We start from the raw sequence: 21,015 nt of genomic DNA, 5'->3' as shown, positions 1-21,015 counted from the left end.
TCCATTAAATTAGGGGCAGGGCTAATTGATTAAGAGGCACTGGGTAAGCTTTGGTTGGGGGAGGCTGGCTCAGTTATGGCTGACCTGATGCTGAGAGGGGGCACAGGTGTGGGTCGAGCTGGAACCGAGTTGTGAACCTATGGCCTTGCGGCCTTGGTTTTTACCTGTACTGAAACTAGTCAGGAATTTTAACTGCGTTTATTTTCCGTTTTGCACAGTTTTTGTTTGTATTTTTCACTCGCACTGTAAATAAAAGCTCACCATTTGATCTGCTGGATTCACTGCATTTTTTCCCCCCTTGGTCCCTACCTACCCGCTGACTTCGTGTCCCTGAGCTCGGGGTTCGGCGAGGCAGCGTCACAGACTATGAATGGATGCTTTGATCCAGGTTTATATCTGATTTTTTTTCTCCCTCTATTTCAGCCTGTATCTGAAGAGTTCCAGAATGGGGAGGGCTTTGGATACATAGTGGCTTTCCGAGCCAACGGGACTCGAGGGTGGAAGGAAAAGATGGTGACTTCGGCAGACTCCACCACCTACAAGTACAGGGATGAGACATTTCCACCCCTGACCCCGTTTGAAGTGAAGGTGGGCGTGTACAACAACAAAGGCGATGGACCCTTCAGTAAAGTCGTCACCGTGTTCTCTGCAGAAGGAGGTAAGTTTATGGGTGACCTGATCTTCAGAGACCTGATCTGACCTAATGGGAAAGCAGCAGTGTAGATGTTTAATCCATAGAGCCTGAATGTAAAAAAAAACATGTGACAGTTGTTCAGCTTTATAACTATGTATGTTTAATATACGGTAAGTTTAATATGCCCTAAAACAGAGCCATGTGGGTCTCCACAACATAGTATAAAACAACAGCAACACAAGCTTCTACATTAGGCTTAATAATTCAATTATTAATTCATCGACTTCAAGCTAAAAATGCAAATAGCTTGTCTAGAAAAGTAATGCAAAATAATAAGACTCTCTTAAGCAGATAAATGAACATGAATCTATTGGCATAATTCCTAATATCAGGAGTTAAATAGAGAAGAATAAAGATACCAGCATTGAGTTGTGGAGCGGTGAACACCTGTGTTCTCTGAAATGATGGAGCTCCAACCAATACTTTTGGGATTTGGCTAAATTAGCAGTATTAGCATGTAAACATTTCCAGCGGCATCACTAGCTGTTTTTAGGGGGACTCAAGCCCCATAAAAGCCTTAAAAAACGCCCCAGCACCCCAAAAAGTGAAAAAGTGAAAGCATGTGTCTCTGATAAGCTAAAAAAAGGCTTTAAGAACAAAAATACAGCAGTGTCACCCTCACATTGTGAATGATAATCTCCGCTGAGCATGCACACACAAAATTAAATAACACTTTTTATTCTGTTATTGTCTGACATGATGTCCCACTCCTGACACATTGTGTGTGTGTGTAAGTAGGTGTTTGTGGCCAGTCAGTCAGTCACAAATATTGGGTATTTTTTTATAAAGTAAAGAGCAGGTCCAGGTTCAGGTAAAAGAATAAGGTGAAAATAAATGATGGGACGTCATTGCTCAGCTTGAGCAAATGTCCTAAAATCCATACTGAATTTTGAGTGACTTCCTGTTAGACCACATAATGAAGTATGCATCTGTAGGAGGTATTTTTGATATAAAAAAATTAAAATGTGTCTCCAACAGTTTTATATCTTTATATTCCATTTCTTTTCATTTGACACACTCATCCCTCCTGGGAGCTCTCTTTAAATTAATTTATAGTTCATGTTTTCTTTTAGCCCCTGAACTTGTCCAATCCTCTCAGCGTACTTAGTTTGTACTGTTTTTAAAGTTGCCAGTCTTTTACAAACTGTTCCTAACGGTTATTGTCAACACTCAATCACAACAGATCAAATGAAAATAAATTTAAAGTGAAATTATTCACGTGTGAGTCCTTTTTAAAAGTTTCTGTTACAGACATTTTAAAATCCAGGTGATTTTTGATGGACAGTTAATCTATCAGTAATTATACATCAGCCCAAGACTTATGGTTCCACTGCTGTTTACACAGATGAAGGAAGACATCAGTCAAATCATGTCTCGCAGCTGTAAATCTCTGCTCAGGTCTTTTAAATAAGTGATCCAGCACACAGTAATAAAAATGCAATAGCCTGCTTACAGTACAGTTCCCTGTATAATAAGTTTGTCAGATGGCGGGATCATGCCTCTCAGCAACCTTTCACGTTTCCATAATTAAAATATTTCCCTGACTGTAGAAGGGAAAACACATCACAACTTTTCTTAAACAGCACCCAGAGGAACTGTGCTTTATGTAAATGTCTCCAAATTATGAAAAAGATAAAGTACACTCATTTTAGCAGAAATTGGATAATGTGTTATTATGGCATAGTGCATTTTTAGTCATTTTAGGAGAATCAGGTTTACATTCCAACCCTAAACTTCACTATAAAGTTGACACTACTGTTCTAAAGTTGTGTATTAAACATCCAATATTTACAGTGATTAGCGTAATTTAGATTCAATTTAGCCAATCAACAATGACTGAAATGTTTATGTGTATGAGTGATTAAAATATATTAGAGTGAAAGGAGGAGTTTAGTGGGGAAGACTGTACAAGTGGAAAAAGGGTCTAGCCTGGATACAAGATGGGATGGAGATGATTGGGCATGGAGGCGTACAGGTTCTGTATGGCATCCTGCAAAACACATTTACCCACAGATGTTGCTGTAGCTGGGCCTGTAGATCCTACTCTACACTTGTAGGTTGCTGAATCTGGCATTGAAGCTTATAAATGCGTGATTTGTGATAAATCTGGTGACTGGACAGACCAAAGAAGAGTTACAATCTGGCAAAGACATTTCTAAAAAACACTTGCTGTGTGTAGGCGAGCATTATCCTGCTGAAAAATGGCAGTTGGAAGCCTTACCATGTAAGATTAAGACAACACATTTCATTTGAGCTGTGAGTGTCCCTCGTATCACTACTAGGAGTGACTGAATGTCTTATGTGAAGCTCACCAGATTGTCACACCAGCATTTGGGGCAGTGTGTTGCTCAACACCAATGGTGGGATTGAAGTGCTCACCATGAGGCCTTCATGCTCAGACCTGACTGTCACCAGATGTATCCCATAGAAAAACTGGATTCACTACTAAACTGCGATACAGTTCCAGTCCATAGCAGCCCACACTTCTTGTATATGACATCACTGCTAAGGCTACCAGTGGTGTGCAGTGAGGCCCTTCTAACCCTTCAGAGAAGGGGTGACAATAAGTGCATGTAATTAAATTGAATAATTTTTTATCAGAAAATATATATTATAGTTATTGTAAGTGTATGGACTTATTTTATAAATTAACTAAAATAAAAATCAGCAACTAGTTCAAAGCATTAGTCTGTGTTTTTCAGTTGCTACAGGACTCTTATCTGACTGACAACAGTACTGACCAATCAAAGCTTTTTAAAATGGCTTCTGCCCCCTTGTGTCTGCTCGTGGACCCTTCTCCTGATTTTGAGTGCATTGTACAGGCATGTCAGGCAGGCACGGTTAAATATCTCTCACCAAGAGGTACACTACCTAAAAGTAAGGTAAGGGACTTAACTGTATGTCGAATTTTGCAGAAACTCCGGTAACACTTTCTATGAATCAGGTATCTATAAAGCATTATAAATGCATTCATAAAGCTTCATAAACTATTCAGAATGCTTTATAACACTTGACATAAACCTTTCTAACTATACACATTTGTTTACTATCTCAAACATAAAACTTGGTTATAACACCACAGTACAAAGCTTTATATCACAAAGTGATATAATGCATTATAATATATTCATATTTACTGTTCTTAACATTTTTGGTCAGACCTAATTCAGGTTCATAAAGCTGTTGAGTTCCTTCACATAATGCTTTATCAAGATCCACAGCGATGCCTTCCCTCTAACTGCTATATGTTATATGTTATATTAAAATTGTTCTGTGAATGCACATAACATCTAATGAACACTTATAAGCACTTTTCACAGACTTTGGGTACATTGATGGGTTATTCCACATTACCAAAGGTGTATAACAAATTGTAAAGCTTCAAAAGTGCTTTTCACAGTCTCTTTATAATGCCTATGGTAATGTGGAATGACATCACGTTTTCACGAGTCTGTGAAAAGCACTTATATGTGTTCATTAGATGTTATGTGCATTTACAGAACTATTTTCATTATAACATATGACAAATAGCAGTTAGAGGAAAGGCATCGCTGTGGATCTTGAGAAAGCATTACGTGAGTGAACTCAACATCTATTAAGCTTTATGAAACAGGTCTCACCAATAATGTTACGAACAGCAACTACACATATATTATAATGCATTATATCGCTTTGTGCTATAAAGCTTTATGCTGTGGTGTTTTAACATTTTTATTTTTGAGATTATAAAAATGTATGTATAGTTAGAAAGGCTTATGTCAAGTGTTTTAAAGCATTATGAATGGTTTTTGAAGCTTTATGAATGCATTTATAATGCTTTATAAATACCTTATTCATAAAAAAAGTGTTACTGCAACTTCTTGACCATGGGTTCTGACTCCAAAAGACAACAGTAGCCTTTTGGGCAGGTGGTTGTGGGGTATTCAGTGTAGTACTAGTTGAATTCTTGTTGTGTGTGTGGCTAACGCTAATGCAATGGATACGTCGTCATGTTTCTGTTACCTCTCCGACGTCCTCCGCTGTGATCTGACGTCCACCGCTGTGATCTGACGTCCATCCCAGCACGGCTCTTCCCCGTCCCACCAGTCCACGCTCTCGCGGGCAATTTACACTTTCACCCGTCGCCCGCACTCACCCTGCCAACACACAGGGGGCTTTTAGCGCCTGAGTGCTAAGCGCGTCATCAGCAGTCGCGTACCCAGACGTGATTATACATGTGCTTTAGCCGCGTGGAGAGAAACAGAGAGAGCTGTAATTTTTGAGCTGTTTCTCAGCAGGGTGCCTGTCTGACATGCCCGCCTGTCGCTGTGTTCAAACAGAGCCCCGGGAAGCCCCCACTGAGGTGAAAGCGTCTGCCATGTCGTCCTCCGAGATCAAGGTGATATGGATGGCGCCAAACCCCGGTCCTGGAAGACCTCAGGGGTATGAGGTAGGAGAAAAATGAGAATAAGAAGCACAACATGATGCCACCTTCTTGTTTTTTAAGCTCCACTGATCATAAAGGACACTATAGTTCTGTTTTTCAGTGTACTTTATTATTATTATTATTATTATTATTATTATTATTATCTGCCTTTCACCCTGTTCTTTATTGGTCAGGAACACGTAGGAGAGACCACCACACACTGAAAAAAAATGGAGTAGGATTTACTTAACAAAACTAAGGAAAGTAAATGACAGAGCATATATTCAAGCAATTTTTGCTCATAATTCTCATAAAGTGTATTTAAATAAATTTTTTCTAGTAAATGTTACTCGATTAATCAGATTTTACTCAGTGTTTCTTAGTAGATTTTACTATAACAATGTAGCGCCACATTCTCCCATGGCTTTTATTATTTACTTAAAATTAGTAGTTAAAAAAAGTAGTCATTTTGAAATTCTTTAGTAATTCTTAGCTGCCAAATATTTGATTTATTGTAGTATTAATTTCTGTAGGTGTATATACATGGCATATAATTTCACAAAAAAAAAAAAAAACACACACAGGTTTGAATTATAACAAAAAGATTTTTTTTTTTTTTTCGTTTTGCCCCAGTAAAGTAATGCATCTTTGTTTACCAGTCCAAAAAACTAATGTTATCTGCTCCCTGAAATGCTCGCTGTCTCCGTAGTTTAAACTGCAGGGAACGCAAAAATGCATAAGTATAAACGCAAGTGGCTGCATAGGGCACTTGCACAGGCTACGCCATAGACAACACGTTGATCTGACTTGACCGGGAACCATAAATTAGCCTTTAGTGTGTGTTTTGCTGGTACAAGTGGGTCAGACACAGACAATGTGCAGCAACAGATGAGCTAGAATGAACAGTAAGGGAACACAGAGTTTAAAAACTCCAGTAGCACTGCTGCTGTGTCTGATCCACTCGTACAAGCAGCACAACAGACACCAACACTTCATACACCTCATACACCACCATCCTGCCAATCATCTTCACTGCAGTACTGAGAATAAATGCCCCACCACCCAAATAATAGAGAATACCTTTTTATATGAAACTGTCTACCACCTCCTATAAAGAACTATACTATGCGCATTAGCTTAAAACATAGCCTAAAATAAAAAAAAACTATAAAATAAAAATAGCCAAATTTACTCTTACTCTAACAAACATCTATAAAAATAGGTGTGATTATGATTTTGTAATTTTATGTCTTTGCTAATTAGTTAAAAGTAAAAGTCAATTTTCTTTCTTTTCTCCTTCTTTGTTTTTTAAAGGGAAACAACTTTGTGCAAAAAAAGCTACTTTTTTACTTTCTCTTCACATTCTTTCTTTTCCTTTTTCTCTTTTTTCACTTGCTTGTATTACGAAACGTTCTTGTGCAAATACTATTAACAATAATAAAAGAGAGTGAGAGTAATTTTGTCATATTGAAAGAGAGAATGAGTGAGAAATCACAACTCGCGCTTTCTGTCTGTAATTTTTATAGATTTCTTTCTTATGTTTTCCTCTCAATATCTTTTCAGGAGCGTGCGTTTGCTCAGTGTGAATAAAGAGGGATGATTGTATAACGGGGAAGAGTGCTATTGTGTCCTCAGGAAAGGAATTATCGCCTTTCATAGCCGGGGGGATATTACATGCTCCACTATTACACTATTCATGCAAAATGCATGACAGTTATTTAAAGTAAATGATACAGTATTAGATAAAAGTGGCAGGCTCTCTTATCCCCCGTTCGCCCGGGCTCATCAGTGCCCCTCAGTCCCACTCGCCCTCCGTATCTCCGAACGGTGCCGGTCGGGAGAGACTGATGTGTTTCATATCTCTACAGGTGAGCTACTGGAAGGACATGGAGCAGGAGGAGTCGGGGAAGAAGAAGAGGACGGTGGGGAACGAGACGGCCATGCTGCTCTCAGGTCTGGACGGGAACACGGTGTATCTGATCACAGTCAAAGGCTTCAACAGCATCGGTCAGGGTCCGCCCAGCGCTGCTATCAGAGTCAACACAAAGAAAAACCGTGAGTTAATTCACATCAATACTCAAACACTGCAAACACTATGAACCCATTTATATATATATTTTTATTTTATACTATATACCAATATAAGTTCAATATTATTATTATTCCTGTGACGTCACAGTCCTTTCCATGGGCTATTTCCAATCAGGTTAATTTGAAAACACTTTATAATAAATGTACGTTTATTAACCATACTTACTTATTAATATTTAACACTAGTTAAGACATTATCAAACATTAGTCATTTTGTTAACATTGGGGGCACCTAGTGGTCTAAAGCGCTGCCACTATGATCGAGAAATCACTAGATCAGTTCCCGGTCATGCAGCTTGCCGTCAGCTGATGTAGCCCTGAGAGAGCACAATTGCCCTTGCTTTCTCTGGGTGAGTCTCATAACTCATAACTTCTAGGGTGATGTCGATCAGCACAAGGCGTCTGAGAGCTGATGTATCAGAACCCAGCCGCTGCGCTTTTCTCCAAACTTGCGCTGTGATGCTACTCTGCAATGCTGCATCAATAGCAGTTCGAAAATAGGCAGTGGCTGACTTCTCATGTATCGGAGGAGGCATGCGCTAGTCTTCACACTCCTTGTGTTGTGGCATCACCTGTGATGGGGATATACAGCTGAGTAGCAGCTAGCTAAATTGGGAGAACAAATATGAGAAAATTAGAAAAAAATCTTAAAAAAAAATTGTTAATATTCTTAAGAATTACACTTTAGTAATGTTTCATAACGTCTTTAACATTACTAAAAGGACCAACAAGGCTTTTATTTTGTATGTGAACTTATAAAATGAACAGGGTGTATCATCATATATTAATACAGCATGCTAAGTTTCAACCATGATGTTCCCATTTGAACTGTGCTGTACGTCACTGTATTCTGTGTGGGTTTTAGCTTCCAAAACATTCTCCTGGCCCCATTTCCACACCCTGGGATGCCAGGTGTAGAAACAAACATTTTTCTGCAGCCATGCAGACCATAGACTGTTGTAGCAACCATAACTGGGAAATTTACCACAATAACTAGCGTAATTTTTTAAGTTCAATTCAGTATTCGAGTAGCAATAATGAAACACATCTTGTTTAACTACTCTAGCAGTCTGTAGTAACAATAAGTGAGAGAAAAAATATAAACCTATTACGAACTTCCTGTTAATCTCTTTCACCCAGAGCTTCAATGCGCATCCAGATTAATGGTGCTTTACTGCCACAACTTTGGTTTGCTTACTGCCCCACATTAGGGGTAACAGCTGCACTTATGTGTGTAATAATAACGTAGACCCAACTAAAAAATTATTAAATAAGTTATCAACTATTTTAATAATCGATTTTAACTGATTAGTTGTTGCAGCCCTAAAGTGCAAACCATAATAACAATAAGTCAAAAATACTCTCAAAACAATTTGGTATAAAACGTTTAGTTTTTCAGGGACAGAGCTACAATCTGGACCATCAGGAGGTCAATAAGGACCAGTCTGAGATCCATTTATATAAACACCCCTTTAATCCTTATAAGTGCCGTTTTTTACTGCTGTGTTTCTGCACTATGAATAAAAAGGATAAAAAAACTCTGCTCTTTTTTTCTGTTATATTTTACTCTACTCTTTATATGTCCAGCTCCAAGCCTGCCACCAGGTAACGTGATGTGGATTCAAGAGGGCAACAATGTGTCTTTATCTTGGGATCCAGTGAAGGCCATGGAGAACGAGTCAGACGTTATTGGATACAAGGTGAGGTCGATCACCTTTATATTAATACAGGAGGCACATTAATTAAATCCATTAATGAAGGTCCTCGTGGCTTTTCACTACCTATGTGTGCTGCTTTAGCTTTATTTATTATTTTCCCATGGCAGGTGTTACTGCGTCAGGAGGGGCGGGGTCACAGTCAGGTGATGCGGACCCCAAACTCGGCCGCGGTGCTGGTGCTTCCTGAAGGAGGCACGTACATCATCGTGGTGCGTGCAGTCAGCGAGGGGGGCGAGGGGGCCGCCAGCTCTGAAATAAGAGTACTCACATCCTCAGGTAACAGTTCTAACATAAAGGGAAAAAAAATCCAATTCCTGCTGTTTTTGCCTCAAAATGATCCATCTCTCTGGGTTAGGATATTCTGGTTTTGATTTGTCCTACACAGAGCAGATGTATGGACATTTGAGGGATGGGATGTTTTAATTTATTTGGCCTCTTTTAACCACAGGCACAGCTCCCCTTCTCTGGAAGTGTAGATGGTGGATACATGTTATGTTGTGGAGCTCGACAACATCCAGTCTTATAGCTTTGTGTGTAAAAGCACAGCTGTAAATAGCTGTAAATAAGGTTAGATGTCAATTAAGGGTTGCATTTTCTCTAGTAACTCTATACATGAACAGGATATATCATCAGATATTAAGGAAACATGCTGAGTTAAAGCACTGATAAAGCTCCTGTCAGTAGAGTTTCAGTCATTATTTTTATTTGTGCATTTTGAACTATGGAAACATGTGAGCTGGCTATTTTTCTGCTGAACAGGTAATCACTGAGCTTCGGTAAGGTTGCTGACCACAGCAATTTGCTAACACCCCAATCGTAGTAGAGACATTTTTAACACCTAATTTCTCTGTGTTTCTGTGTCTTTTTCTAGTTATTGTGATGAAAATGTGTATGTGCTGTTTGTGCGTAAATGCTGCAGTAGAGAGGGCAGACCACCCAAACTGTGGACTAACTATAGACGTATTATAGACTGACTATAGACAGACAGCTTTGTAAATTATATATATATATATATATATATATATATATATATATATTTTTTTTTTTTTTTTTTTTTTTTTAGTTAGTTTACATTGCAACAGATCAGCTGTAAGCTTAATTATTTGCCAAAAATCACCCTCTCTTTTTAAAACAATAAATGTTTACAATCATACTAATAATCATTTATTATTTTACAGTACTAAAATGACTTTTCTTTCAGTTTTTAGTTTGTTTGTTTTCCAAAATTCTGCACAATGCATTGACTGGACCTGAATAGCTTAAATGGAAATAATAAAAAAGAAAAAAAATTAATACTATGTAATATCTAGTAATATCTTTTGAGAGGTAGTGTATAGTATATGTAGAGCCACTATATTGGAACAAACTGACATTATGATATTATTGTGCTATTGCGCTATTATTAACAGATTTTAATAATCCAGTATATCTATCTATGTTATTAAATTCTAAAATTCCTCAGATCCACCAATAGAACTATAGTAGTTTTTAACCGTATTGGTATAATACTTTAAATATAATAAAATCTTGGTGTGTAATAAGGATTTTCATAGGAAATGAGGGACTGTGTGTATTCAAGACTAATAATATAAATGATGTAATATAAACGTAAAAAAATATATATATATAACAGCTCTGTTGGTATTTTGTGGATGAATAAGCTGCAGATTTGAAGGAAACACAATAAAATGAAGGTTAAAATAAGTATTTTGATGCTACAGAGAAGCTGACGAGAGTTTCAGCACTTGGTGATTTTATGCCGTGCCCTCGTGCGCCAGGTCTGTTGTTAGCTGCCGCTCTCTGCTCCTAAAGTGTGTTTTGAGTGCATGTTAAGTCTGTAATGGCGCGCTTTCGCCGGAGTTCTGGCTTTGTTGTATATGAACAGGTCCGCCTACACATCAGCGGCAAGCGCTCAGCACCTGTATTTTACAGAAACATCCGGTTCACTCTGCCTCTTCATCCGACAGAGAAGAATGTGAAAATGGAGCGCTTGATGGAACGCTGCTGTGCACTGTCCTCTCTGCCTGCCACAATTTCCACTGCCACGCTAGTCCTAATTGAGTTAGTGCAGCCGCTGCAGGAGTTGCTTTAGCTTAATTCCTCTTTAATTAGCTTCCCCCTGCACACCTACACCGCACCGCAGCCAATTACGCTCCCTCCACGCTCAGGCGACACCGCACATTTAAAGTTTACTATCAGTCGGACAGTAGAACTAACAAGGCATTCCGGAGAAAATGTGCCTCAATTAGAGCTTTTTTTTTTCTTCACAAAACCTGTATTATAGCATCAAATTAAAAATCACATTTCGCTACGCCACCTTACTCTCGGCTTCTGCTTCCAGCGTCAACTATACAGCAAATCTCAGCTCAACACACAGCAGACTCATAATAGCCTTATTAAGAGTGTGGAGGGGAAATAACAATAAGCTATGAATTTTAAAGTGATGGATTTGATCATGTTTTGAGTGTGGAAGATGTAGACTATGTAGACAAAAGTAATGGGACACCTGCACATTCACTGTTCCTGATATCTGTTTACAATTTAATATACTGTGGTGTGAAAAAAAGTATTTGCATTTTTGTCATACTTATTTTTTTTTTTTAGATTATCAAACAAACATTAATATCAGACAAATATGACAAAAAAGGAAAATGTCCGCCATCTGTTTGTGACCTCAAGCTCAGGTGTACTTGGGTTCTGCAGCAGGTCAATGATCTAAAGCACACAAACAAGTCCATCTCTGAATGCCTTAAAAAAAAATGAAGCCTAGTCAAAGTCTTTGATCTTAAACAGGACGATTTGTCTGAATCTAAATTAAAACAATTTTGTAAAGAAGAGTGGACCAAAACTCCTCCACATAGATGTGAAAAAGCCAGTTATTGGTAAAGCTTGACTGCAGTTGAGTAGCACAACCAACTTTTTTACACAGGGCAAGATTGGTTAGATTTTTTTTTTTTTGTTTAATAAATAAATTATCATTTAAAAATCAAAAACAAAAGAAATCAATCGGGGGCAAAACTTTTTTTCACGCCACTGTATCTCAATATGCAGTACCAGTCAAAAGTCTGAACACACCTTCTTATTATTTTATTTTTTTATTTTCTTCCTACATTGTGAATTAATACAATTATCTGAGGCTGTTAACTCAGACCTAACTCTTGCTCTTTCTTTCCTGGGGCAGTCCTAATGAGTGCCAGTTTCATCATAAAGTTAGTTGAGTAGTTCTTGCTATAATATGTATTAGAACATTACTCAAATAGAGCTATTCACTGTATACCAACTCTACCTCTTCACAACACAACCACTGAGGCTTCTTATACTGAGAGTAAATTACACAATTCGACAAAAATGAATAATGGCTTGAAAAGTAGAGTTTTATTTGACAAAATCATATAACGCAAATTAAACAGTCTGGTTTCTCTCACACATTGATTCTATAAGAAATAGAAATAAGAATAAGAATAAAAAATAAAAATAAAACTTTTCTAGGTCTTGCATAGCACAAAAAAACATTTCTCCTAAATCTCTTGTAATTTAACTATGCATAACCATAACCAGTCATATTAAGACTATGCTTGAAGTGCAAACAGAGACAGAACATTTTTTTTAAATACAGTACAGAGCTAAGGGATTAGTACAACTACCTATGAAACAGTCACGTGTATGATTTACTTACATTATTTATATATGGTTTGTGTCTTGTTGGTCACTCTGTTACCGTTTATTGTTTCCACTGGAGCCAAAATGCAGCCAGACTTACAGCTTAAAAGTAGCAGAAGCATCTTCTATGCAAATGCCTGAATTTTGCTCTTCTGCTGAGAGCTGCTCTCACTGCTCAGCCTCTGCACTCACTGCTATCGCTACTGTGTTGCCAGATCCCGCTTAAAAAGTCCACACTAAACTATTTATTTTATAAAACTATTTTTATATTAAAGAATACTTAACTAGTGAATAGTTAACTTTAGCTGCTCCCAATCATCGAGGAATTATGTGAGGACAGTAATGAATCTCTGTCAACAAATACACTGTATATTGACCTGTCTCTCTCTCTCTCTCTGTAGGTGTGCGGGCGAAGAGTGGACAGCTCTCTGTGCACACTCTGCCATCCAACTTAGTATGGACTCCTTTACTCCTGGTCCTGATGGTGCCTTCTGCCCCCTGGTGAGGCTATCGAGCCATGCCCACCCCCTGCCCACAACCCAGCCCTGACCCCCCCCGCCCCCTCAAAAACACCCTGCTACGGAGGGAATAGACTCTCTCCACTCCACACAGACTGCCTACGCCAGCCTGGACCATCTTCAGAACCTTCAGAACCTGCGGGCTAGCCAAGGGGAACGTTCTTCTGCTTTTTTTTTTTTTTGTGTGTTGTTTAATTTTTATTTTATTTTATTTTATTTCCAAACCGGGACAGATTATCGATTTATTGATTTGGATTATTGGAAACCATCTGCGTCCCATCGGTTATCTCCTCCATACTTACAGTTGTTTTATTTTTTGTGTTTTTTTCTCTTTGGATTATCATTGTAGTATTGTGCTGTACATATGTTGTGCAGTTATGGAATTGACTGTATAAACTGCAAAAACCCCCCAAAAAAACCCAAAGCAGTCCTACCACAGTCTCCACGCAGATCCTGGACCAGTGTGGACGGAGCAGAGCGTGGACTGCGTTTCCCAGTCTTGTAGCTCGGCTGAGGCCTGGCTGAGGCCTTTCCCTGCCCCCCGCAATTGCCCCTCATGCCATCTTTCATCAACTGGTACCCCCCTTGGCTGCCTGAGAAGCACCGCAGTGAACGCTCCATATGGATAAGTGCATTGTTTTCTTATTAACACGTGAAGAAAGTGCGAAGAGGAGGAGGAGGAGAAGAAAAACGGTGGAAAAAAAAAACGAAAAAAAATGTTTTTTATAGTGCCGAGAGTCTTACTATTTCCAGACTTCCTTTTTGTACATCATGTGACCTTTAGGAGATCAAAACAAGGACAGACAGTGGTGTGTGACAGTTTGCATTTGGCTGCGTCAGAGTTTAGATTATTATTTTTTTTTTAGTTGATTAGTTTGTGTTTCTGTTGTTTTTTTTGTTTGTTTTAATATGTTTTTGCTTTGTTTTATAAGGTTTGTATGTATGTGTGTGTGCGTGGTGAGTGTGTGTGCGTGTATGCTTGTGTGTGTGTGTTTCTGACACATGCCCGAGGCTGCTGGGCATCGGCGTGAGTGTTTGAGGTAGGCTAGAGGGCTGTGGGCTCACCTGTAGTGCCCAAACACATCATTAGACCAAGACAAAGACCACTCTGTGACGAGTCATGGTGACAGCTGAAATAAATGTGATGTATATTTTTAATGGGCGTCAGTGTGTGTGTGTGTGTGTGTTCTGCATGCGAAGAGCCGAAAAGTTCAACTTGATTGAAACTAATTTAAAGCATAAGAGCTGTGGTTTCTTTCCCTTTCTTTCCAGAGACATTAGGACTGGACAAAATGGTCAAGAGTAACATTATGACTTTCTCCTTGCTTTACTTTGTAGTTCTATAAATACAGACTGTGCTGGTATGAGTGTATCAGACACAGCAGTGCTGCTGGGGGTTTTAAACACTATAGTAGACACTCTTATGTCGCTGCTCCACCCTGTAGATGTAGTAAAGTCAGAGACAGAACTTTGAATTTGTTGCATCCTCTAGTCCTTCATCAGTGCCAAAAGGACACTGATTAAATTGATGTTTAAAAACTCCAGCAGCACTTCTGGGTGAAAGAAGGATAATAATAAAGTATACAGAGCAGCAGACACAGGAATACAGTCTATAATTATTAATATAGTAATTATTAATATAGAAAGTGTCCTATATGATCAGTGAAGCTGAACAAAATGGATAATGGGTGGGGGTCATAATGTTATGCTTGATCAATGGCTTTTTTTTTACTTAAATGTTTGAGCTCTCCGGATTCTACCAATGAAGTGTGGAGCTACTTTGAGCCTGAATAACAGTGGAAAAAGCGATTTATCTACAGGCGCAAGACATTCTCCGTCTCACTTATTCTAAAGCTTGTTTGGGCTAAGGGCACAAAATACTGGATCTCAGAATGCTGCGGGAGAACAGCGGAGGGCTATTCAACAAAGGTTCGTACTTTTTGGCATGTTTTAATACACCCAAAGTCCGTTTCACTCTGGAGTTCTTCTTCAAGCTCTACACTTACATGGAAGTACTAAAGTATTGCAAGTAGTTCATTCTAAAAAAACTGAAAAGTACAGTATTGAGTTAGTATGTAGTTGTAATAGAACACAGTTAAAAGGTACTCATCATGCTGCAGTACTGCAACCAGCCAGCAGAGGTGCTTGACCTGGGGTAGCTTAACTTTTTGCAGACACTCCATATTTTCATACTTTCATACTTCATGATTTTTCTGGTTTCTGCTGTTGTAATTGGACGATATTGATTGAAATGCTGAACACCACATACTGTAGATTCTAAGTGCAATTCTGACAAGGGATATACTGTAGTGTAATATTAACAAACGACTCAAACCAAAGCTACAGTATATTATACATTCCAGTCCCACATAGATGCATAATTAATTTGTGGAGAAATTTATTGTTTGAATGGTTTTAAAAGCTTGCATTTTAGCATTGTTTGAAATTCCCACTGTAATACAGTACCTGCTGCTAGATCTCATCTGATGTATATATTATAAAAGCTGAATTTGTTCTGATTGTTTCGAGCACTGCTGTCTAATAGATTCTCCCGCGGGCAGTTCGCCTCCTCTCCGACTGCAGCTCCACGTGACCGGCATCCGACTGAACGCGTTCCAGGCATGCGCTTAAAATCAGACGCTGCCACGTTTTTAATGGCCTCATGTACCATCACCCGGAATAATCTTCAGCCCTGACCCGTTTCTTCAGGGCTGCTGGAACGTCTCCATCTCCAGGGATTGTCAGTCAAAATAAATTCCCTTCAAGTGTAATTAATGTAGGAGCGGAGCCGCCTGGGCTGGACCGAGTTTCGGCGAAAGTGCTGAAGCGAATCCCGGCCGTCCCTCAGAGTCCAGCTGGACCAGCTTTAACCCATAGACAGCTCTCTTGTTTTCATGTTGGTTACTCCTCTAACTAAAAATGCACAGTCTGCACAGATAAAATCCAAATCAGAAACTGAGTGGAGACATTTAGAGCTGTTTATTGTTTGAATACTGAGCTACAATACACACCTTACACATCCTTATCTTCTGAACTGTGTATCTGGATGACTGTGTAATAACTGGAAATAAAAGCTGACATGTTGATATTTTGTATCATATTAATGGTTAATGTCAAACCCAAATGTTTTTAGTTTACAGCAGAAATAATGGAATTGACCTCACTGTTCCAATACTTTAGGAGAGCACTGTAGGTTCTCTTCAGCCAGTGGCGCACCTGTGTTTTCCAATGCCAAGATAGCAAGAACAATTTACCTGAACACACCTTACTTCCAGACCACCACGCCTATCGATGTAGATACAACTCTGGAAAAAAGTAAGAAAGCACCTTAGTTTCTGAATCAGTTTCTCTGATTTAGCTATTTATAGGTTTATGTTTGAGTAAAATGAACATTGATGTTTTTTTCTATAAAGTACGGACAACATTTATCCTAAATTCCAAAAAAATATAAAAAAATATTGTCATTTAGAGCATTTATTTGCAGACAATGAGAAATGTTTGAAATAAAAATAGATGCAGAGCTTTCAGACCTCAAATTAGAAAACAAGTTCATATTCATATTCAAGTTTTAAGAGTTAAGAAATCAATATTTGGTGGAATAACCCTGTTTTTTAATCATCTTGGCATGTTCTTCTCCACCAGTCTTACACACTGCTTTTGGATAACTTTATGCCATTCCTGCTGCAAAAATTCAAGCAGTACAGCTTGGTTTGATGGCTTGTGATCATCCATCTTCCTCTTGATTATATTCCAGAGGTTTCAATTGGGTAAAATCAAAAGAAACTCATCATTTTTAAGTAGTCTCTTATTTTTTTTTTTCTCTCTAGAGCTGTATGTTTAAAAGCACTGTTGCTATTTAAACAACACAGACACAAGGCATGAAAATAGACTGTTGGTGGGATGTTAAAGGGTGTTAGATTGGACCCAGGGCCTGAATTAGAAAGCCAGCACTGGGGAAATAAAACCAAACAAATGTCACAATGTTTGCACGTCTAAATGCATGCGTGTGCATGTGTGTATGTGTTTATTTCAGGCATGTGGACGTGGCCGCCGGTGCTGGGACGCGTGTTCAAACACGTTAATCCTGCCCCCCCACCACCTTGTTAATGTGGAGACCTTTAATTATTCATGCAGCACCTGTCTGTGCATGCACTTCTGATTTATGCTAATGGATTAGGAGTCCAACAATGAGAGAGAGAGAGAGAAAGAAAGAGAGAGAGAGAGAAAGTGAGGCCTGTTTCAGAGGACCTGGAGAGATACAGAGAAACAGCATCAGCAATTAGAACCCCGACCCCCCCTAAACCCCCCACGGGCCCGCAGAGATCCAGCAGGACCGGAGAGGGGGGTGGGAGTGGGGCGCAGGGCCGGCGCAGTGCTCTCCAGCTCTCCAGCCACTCAGCGGATCTGGAGAGGGGGGGCACAGATGCCGGATCAGTGGGACTAATGCACTCTGAGAGGCTTTTTAACAATGGAGGAAATGCACAGCGCACAATAGCGCATCATAAGCTGGTCAGGTGACATTCCCTCAGATGCTTTTTTATAATGGTAAATCTAATGAAAGGTAGCTTGTTATGTTCTGTAATCAGGTAGCGAGGTGTGGCTGTAGGCTATTCTATATGTATATATGGACAAAAGTATTGGGACACCCGCTCGTTCATTCAAAGCTGACCCACTGAACTGAACAACATGCTGACCTCAGACCTGAGGAGGGCAGGGTAGCCAATAACTGAACTCCTGTGAAAGTACAATTACGTTAAAGTGGCAGTGCATATTATTTTGTTTCGACTGCCTGACCTAAAAAGGTTTAAAAGTGATGTTGAGTCTGACTCTCTTTAACTGAGCATAACCTGGAATCGGATTTATCCCCTCTGAAAGGAGACCTCATCACACCCGCCCAGTTTAAAATGATTCTTTCGCATGCTCTGTGCAATTACCAATTTTAACCATCGAGGGCCCTAAATCCCCCAAATCCCAAAAGTATTGGACATTAGCTTTAAAAAGTAATTAATTACTTAAGTTAAAAAATATATATCCAGTAAAAAAGTACAAGTACAAGTAGCGAGTTACTTCATTAGAAATAATTTAATAATTAAAAGAAAACTGCTAAATAATTAGAAAGCACAATAGTACAATACCAAATCAAATATATCCAAAACAAAATAATAAAATACTAATTTACAATCTCAATTAGTAATAATTACTATGCCTATTTTCAATAAGAATACTCAGCTCAAGAATCAATACACTACACACTATATGGAATATGTGGAATATATGGAAAAGTACTGGGACACCTGCATATTCACTTTTTTTTTGGACATTATACAGGTCAGACTGTTTGATGTTTGGTGTACAGGTGAGTAAAAAATCTAGGAAAATCAAGATATTACATTGCTACATTTACGCCTGCTCTTTACGATACTGAATGGAGTTCCATCATTCCATAGAACACAGTTCCACTGTCCACAAACATTCGAACATAAAGTGTACAAGCATAAATGTGAGCCCTGCAAACACTTTGTCTCTCTGATTGGTCAGAGCTGTCTAGTGCGGGAGTAAGAAAGTAAATATATAGTGATAAGATTCTGTCTTCCAGCGCGTATATTTGTGCGGTGTGAAGGTGCTTCAACACAGAACCTTCAAACACAGTGTTCAAACCCAGTGTTTTTAATGGGATGTGCAGTGCAGATGTATTAAATGGAGTGTCACGGCTGCAGGCAGTGAATGCAGCACATACCCCATGCTCTTAGTGTGAAACAGCATTATCTGGCTCATGTATATGATTAAACTGTGCCTTATCAGCAGTTTAGCTCAATTACAAATAAGTATATAAAATATTTGAGCAAACCAGCTGCCTTAAAAAAGCCAAGTTAACTCAGCTTACAGTATAACAAAAATAACTAAAAAGGTTAAAATAACTTCCCCTTTAGCTGTAATAACTTGATGTTCTAAGTTATACTAACTTAAGTTTTCATTACCCATCACTTAACTTTTTTTACGCAACCTGTTTCCTCAATTTTTTAAGTTAATTCAACTTATCCGGGCTCACAGTGTGATTGTGTCTGGCTAGAATAAGAAAAAAGCAAAAGTCATGGGACATGAGTGGCATGTTAGTGTATAGATAGAGAGTTGTGTACTGCAGTGGAGGCTCTCGTGGGGAACTGGGGCTAGCTGCTGGTTTTGCTGCTCGTAGATTTATCTACAGGTCTCCTGCGAGTGCTCAGCAGTCTGTTTATCTGGTTTAAAACTGAGAGGGTTATAATCACTGATCATATCACAATAACACACAGCACACAATAGCTGGGTTTTGAGATTTAAAGGGACAAACTAGGAACTAAAAACTAGGAAAATCTATTATTGCTGTCGTAGAAGTGTATGAGGTCACAGAACAATCATTGACAGCTCATTTTCTTCAGTTTTATCAAATAAAAATCTTGAGTTCTGTTTGCATTTGCATTTGTCTCGATCTCTTTTAAATAGCTCCTTAATTATCGTTAATCTGCATCTGCCGCACAGAGCTGATCTATAATTAAAAGCTCAGCTGGAACATACAGAAGAGCGATGCTCGACGTGCTCTGTAATTCACCATAACACATCAGGCTTGTTTACGTGTGCCATCTCACCATGGTGGTGCTCACGTGTTATCCATTCATCGCAGAGCGATGTTTTTTTCAGGTTGGTGTCAGGGGAGCCATGGGGGTGTGGATGTATTTAATCAGACCTGGGATAGATTAAAGGAGCTTCTTCCTGACCTGTTTGTTGGGGTGTCTCGTCTGAGACTGGTGATCAGTAGTGAGTGTGCTAGGAAGTGTGCGCTGATGTGGATAAGGGGTGACGCTGAGGGAAAACAATGCAATTACCCAGTCGTGAGCAGGGTGCGAGGGTTTTTGGGTGCAGGAGAAATTTATTAATGAAGTAAAATCATCTACACTTAAGTGGTTTCATAAAAAGAATTCCAACAATGTTTCAAAATGTCTGCACAACTGTTAAGACCAAAGTCTAAATAAAGGTTCATTTGTTCTATTGTATACATTTGATCCGCAACAGACTGCATGGGATGAATGGTATCTTTCATAATACTAATTATGGAATCCATTAATGGTCCACAAATATATTACTAATATCTTGGTGTTTTTTTTTTTTTTTAGAATTTCCCATGATGTCACACAATGAAGCAGTGTGTGTTTCAGGTGTGACTTAAAATATGTCCACAGGTGTGTCTCTAATGAACTCAGGCGTTGCCAATACACCTGATGCTTTTAAAGACATGACATTATCATATAGGCCAGGGGTCTGCAAATAAGGTTGGCCACGGTCCAGATATTTTCCAAGCAATTACGTGGCGGGCCACAAAAAAAAATCTGTAGTGGGATGCAGTGCTACAGACTAGTAGCTCTTCAGCCCAGAGGGCTGTTGAACCCAATTGCAGAACAGTTGCAAAACATCTCAAAGCAGGTAAATCCAAGTAGAAAGGAAACAATTAATAAATAAACACACAGTCCCTCACGGGGGATTGAACCACTATCGCTGCCCAGGCTAGTGAATTGGAACACTGGGAAAAAAACGCCCTTATAAGGAAATAGGGAGCCCAAAAAACTGGCGGAAAAACAAGAACAGGCAGGAACTAAAGTCACGCCAAGCCCGACAGAGAGACAGGGGAGGGATGTAAACAAAAGCTCCCCAGAGAAGCTTGTTTATTTATTTATTTTTTCATTATTGTTCATTATGGTCCACACAATGTCCTCCTGTTCCAACCTCTGATATAGGCTGTCCCAAATAGTTTAAAGGCATAGTAATCTTAGTGTATGTAAACTTTTGACTTTGCAGAAAATAATAAAAATGCCTAAAAATGATCTCTCTTTCATTATTCTTGCATTTGGCAAATATAAATAATTTTGGTGATCCTAAGTCAACTAAACTGGGAAAGGT

General features: G+C 38.9%; 1 protein-coding gene across 1 annotated transcript in view; it reads left to right on the top strand.

Annotated features, from left to right (window-relative positions):
- Positions 1-14,244, top strand: part of cntn5 (contactin 5) — a 394,897-nt gene extending 380,653 nt beyond the window's left edge. The window contains exons 21-26 of the mRNA XM_049483448.1: positions 424-658; positions 5,014-5,123; positions 6,968-7,154; positions 8,778-8,890; positions 9,016-9,184; positions 12,970-14,244. Coding sequence (XP_049339405.1) covers positions 424-658; positions 5,014-5,123; positions 6,968-7,154; positions 8,778-8,890; positions 9,016-9,184; positions 12,970-13,073 — 918 coding nt within the window. The 3' untranslated portion in view covers positions 13,074-14,244. The remainder of the gene's footprint in view (positions 1-423; positions 659-5,013; positions 5,124-6,967; positions 7,155-8,777; positions 8,891-9,015; positions 9,185-12,969) is intronic.
- The last annotated feature ends 6,771 nt before the right edge of the window (positions 14,245-21,015 follow it).

This window comes from Astyanax mexicanus, chromosome 9, assembly GCF_023375975.1.
Source record: "Astyanax mexicanus isolate ESR-SI-001 chromosome 9, AstMex3_surface, whole genome shotgun sequence".
NCBI classification, from domain to species: Eukaryota; Metazoa; Chordata; class Actinopteri; order Characiformes; family Acestrorhamphidae; genus Astyanax; species Astyanax mexicanus.
Note: the sequence above shows the minus strand (reverse complement) of the source record. Positions and strands in the feature narration are given on the sequence as shown.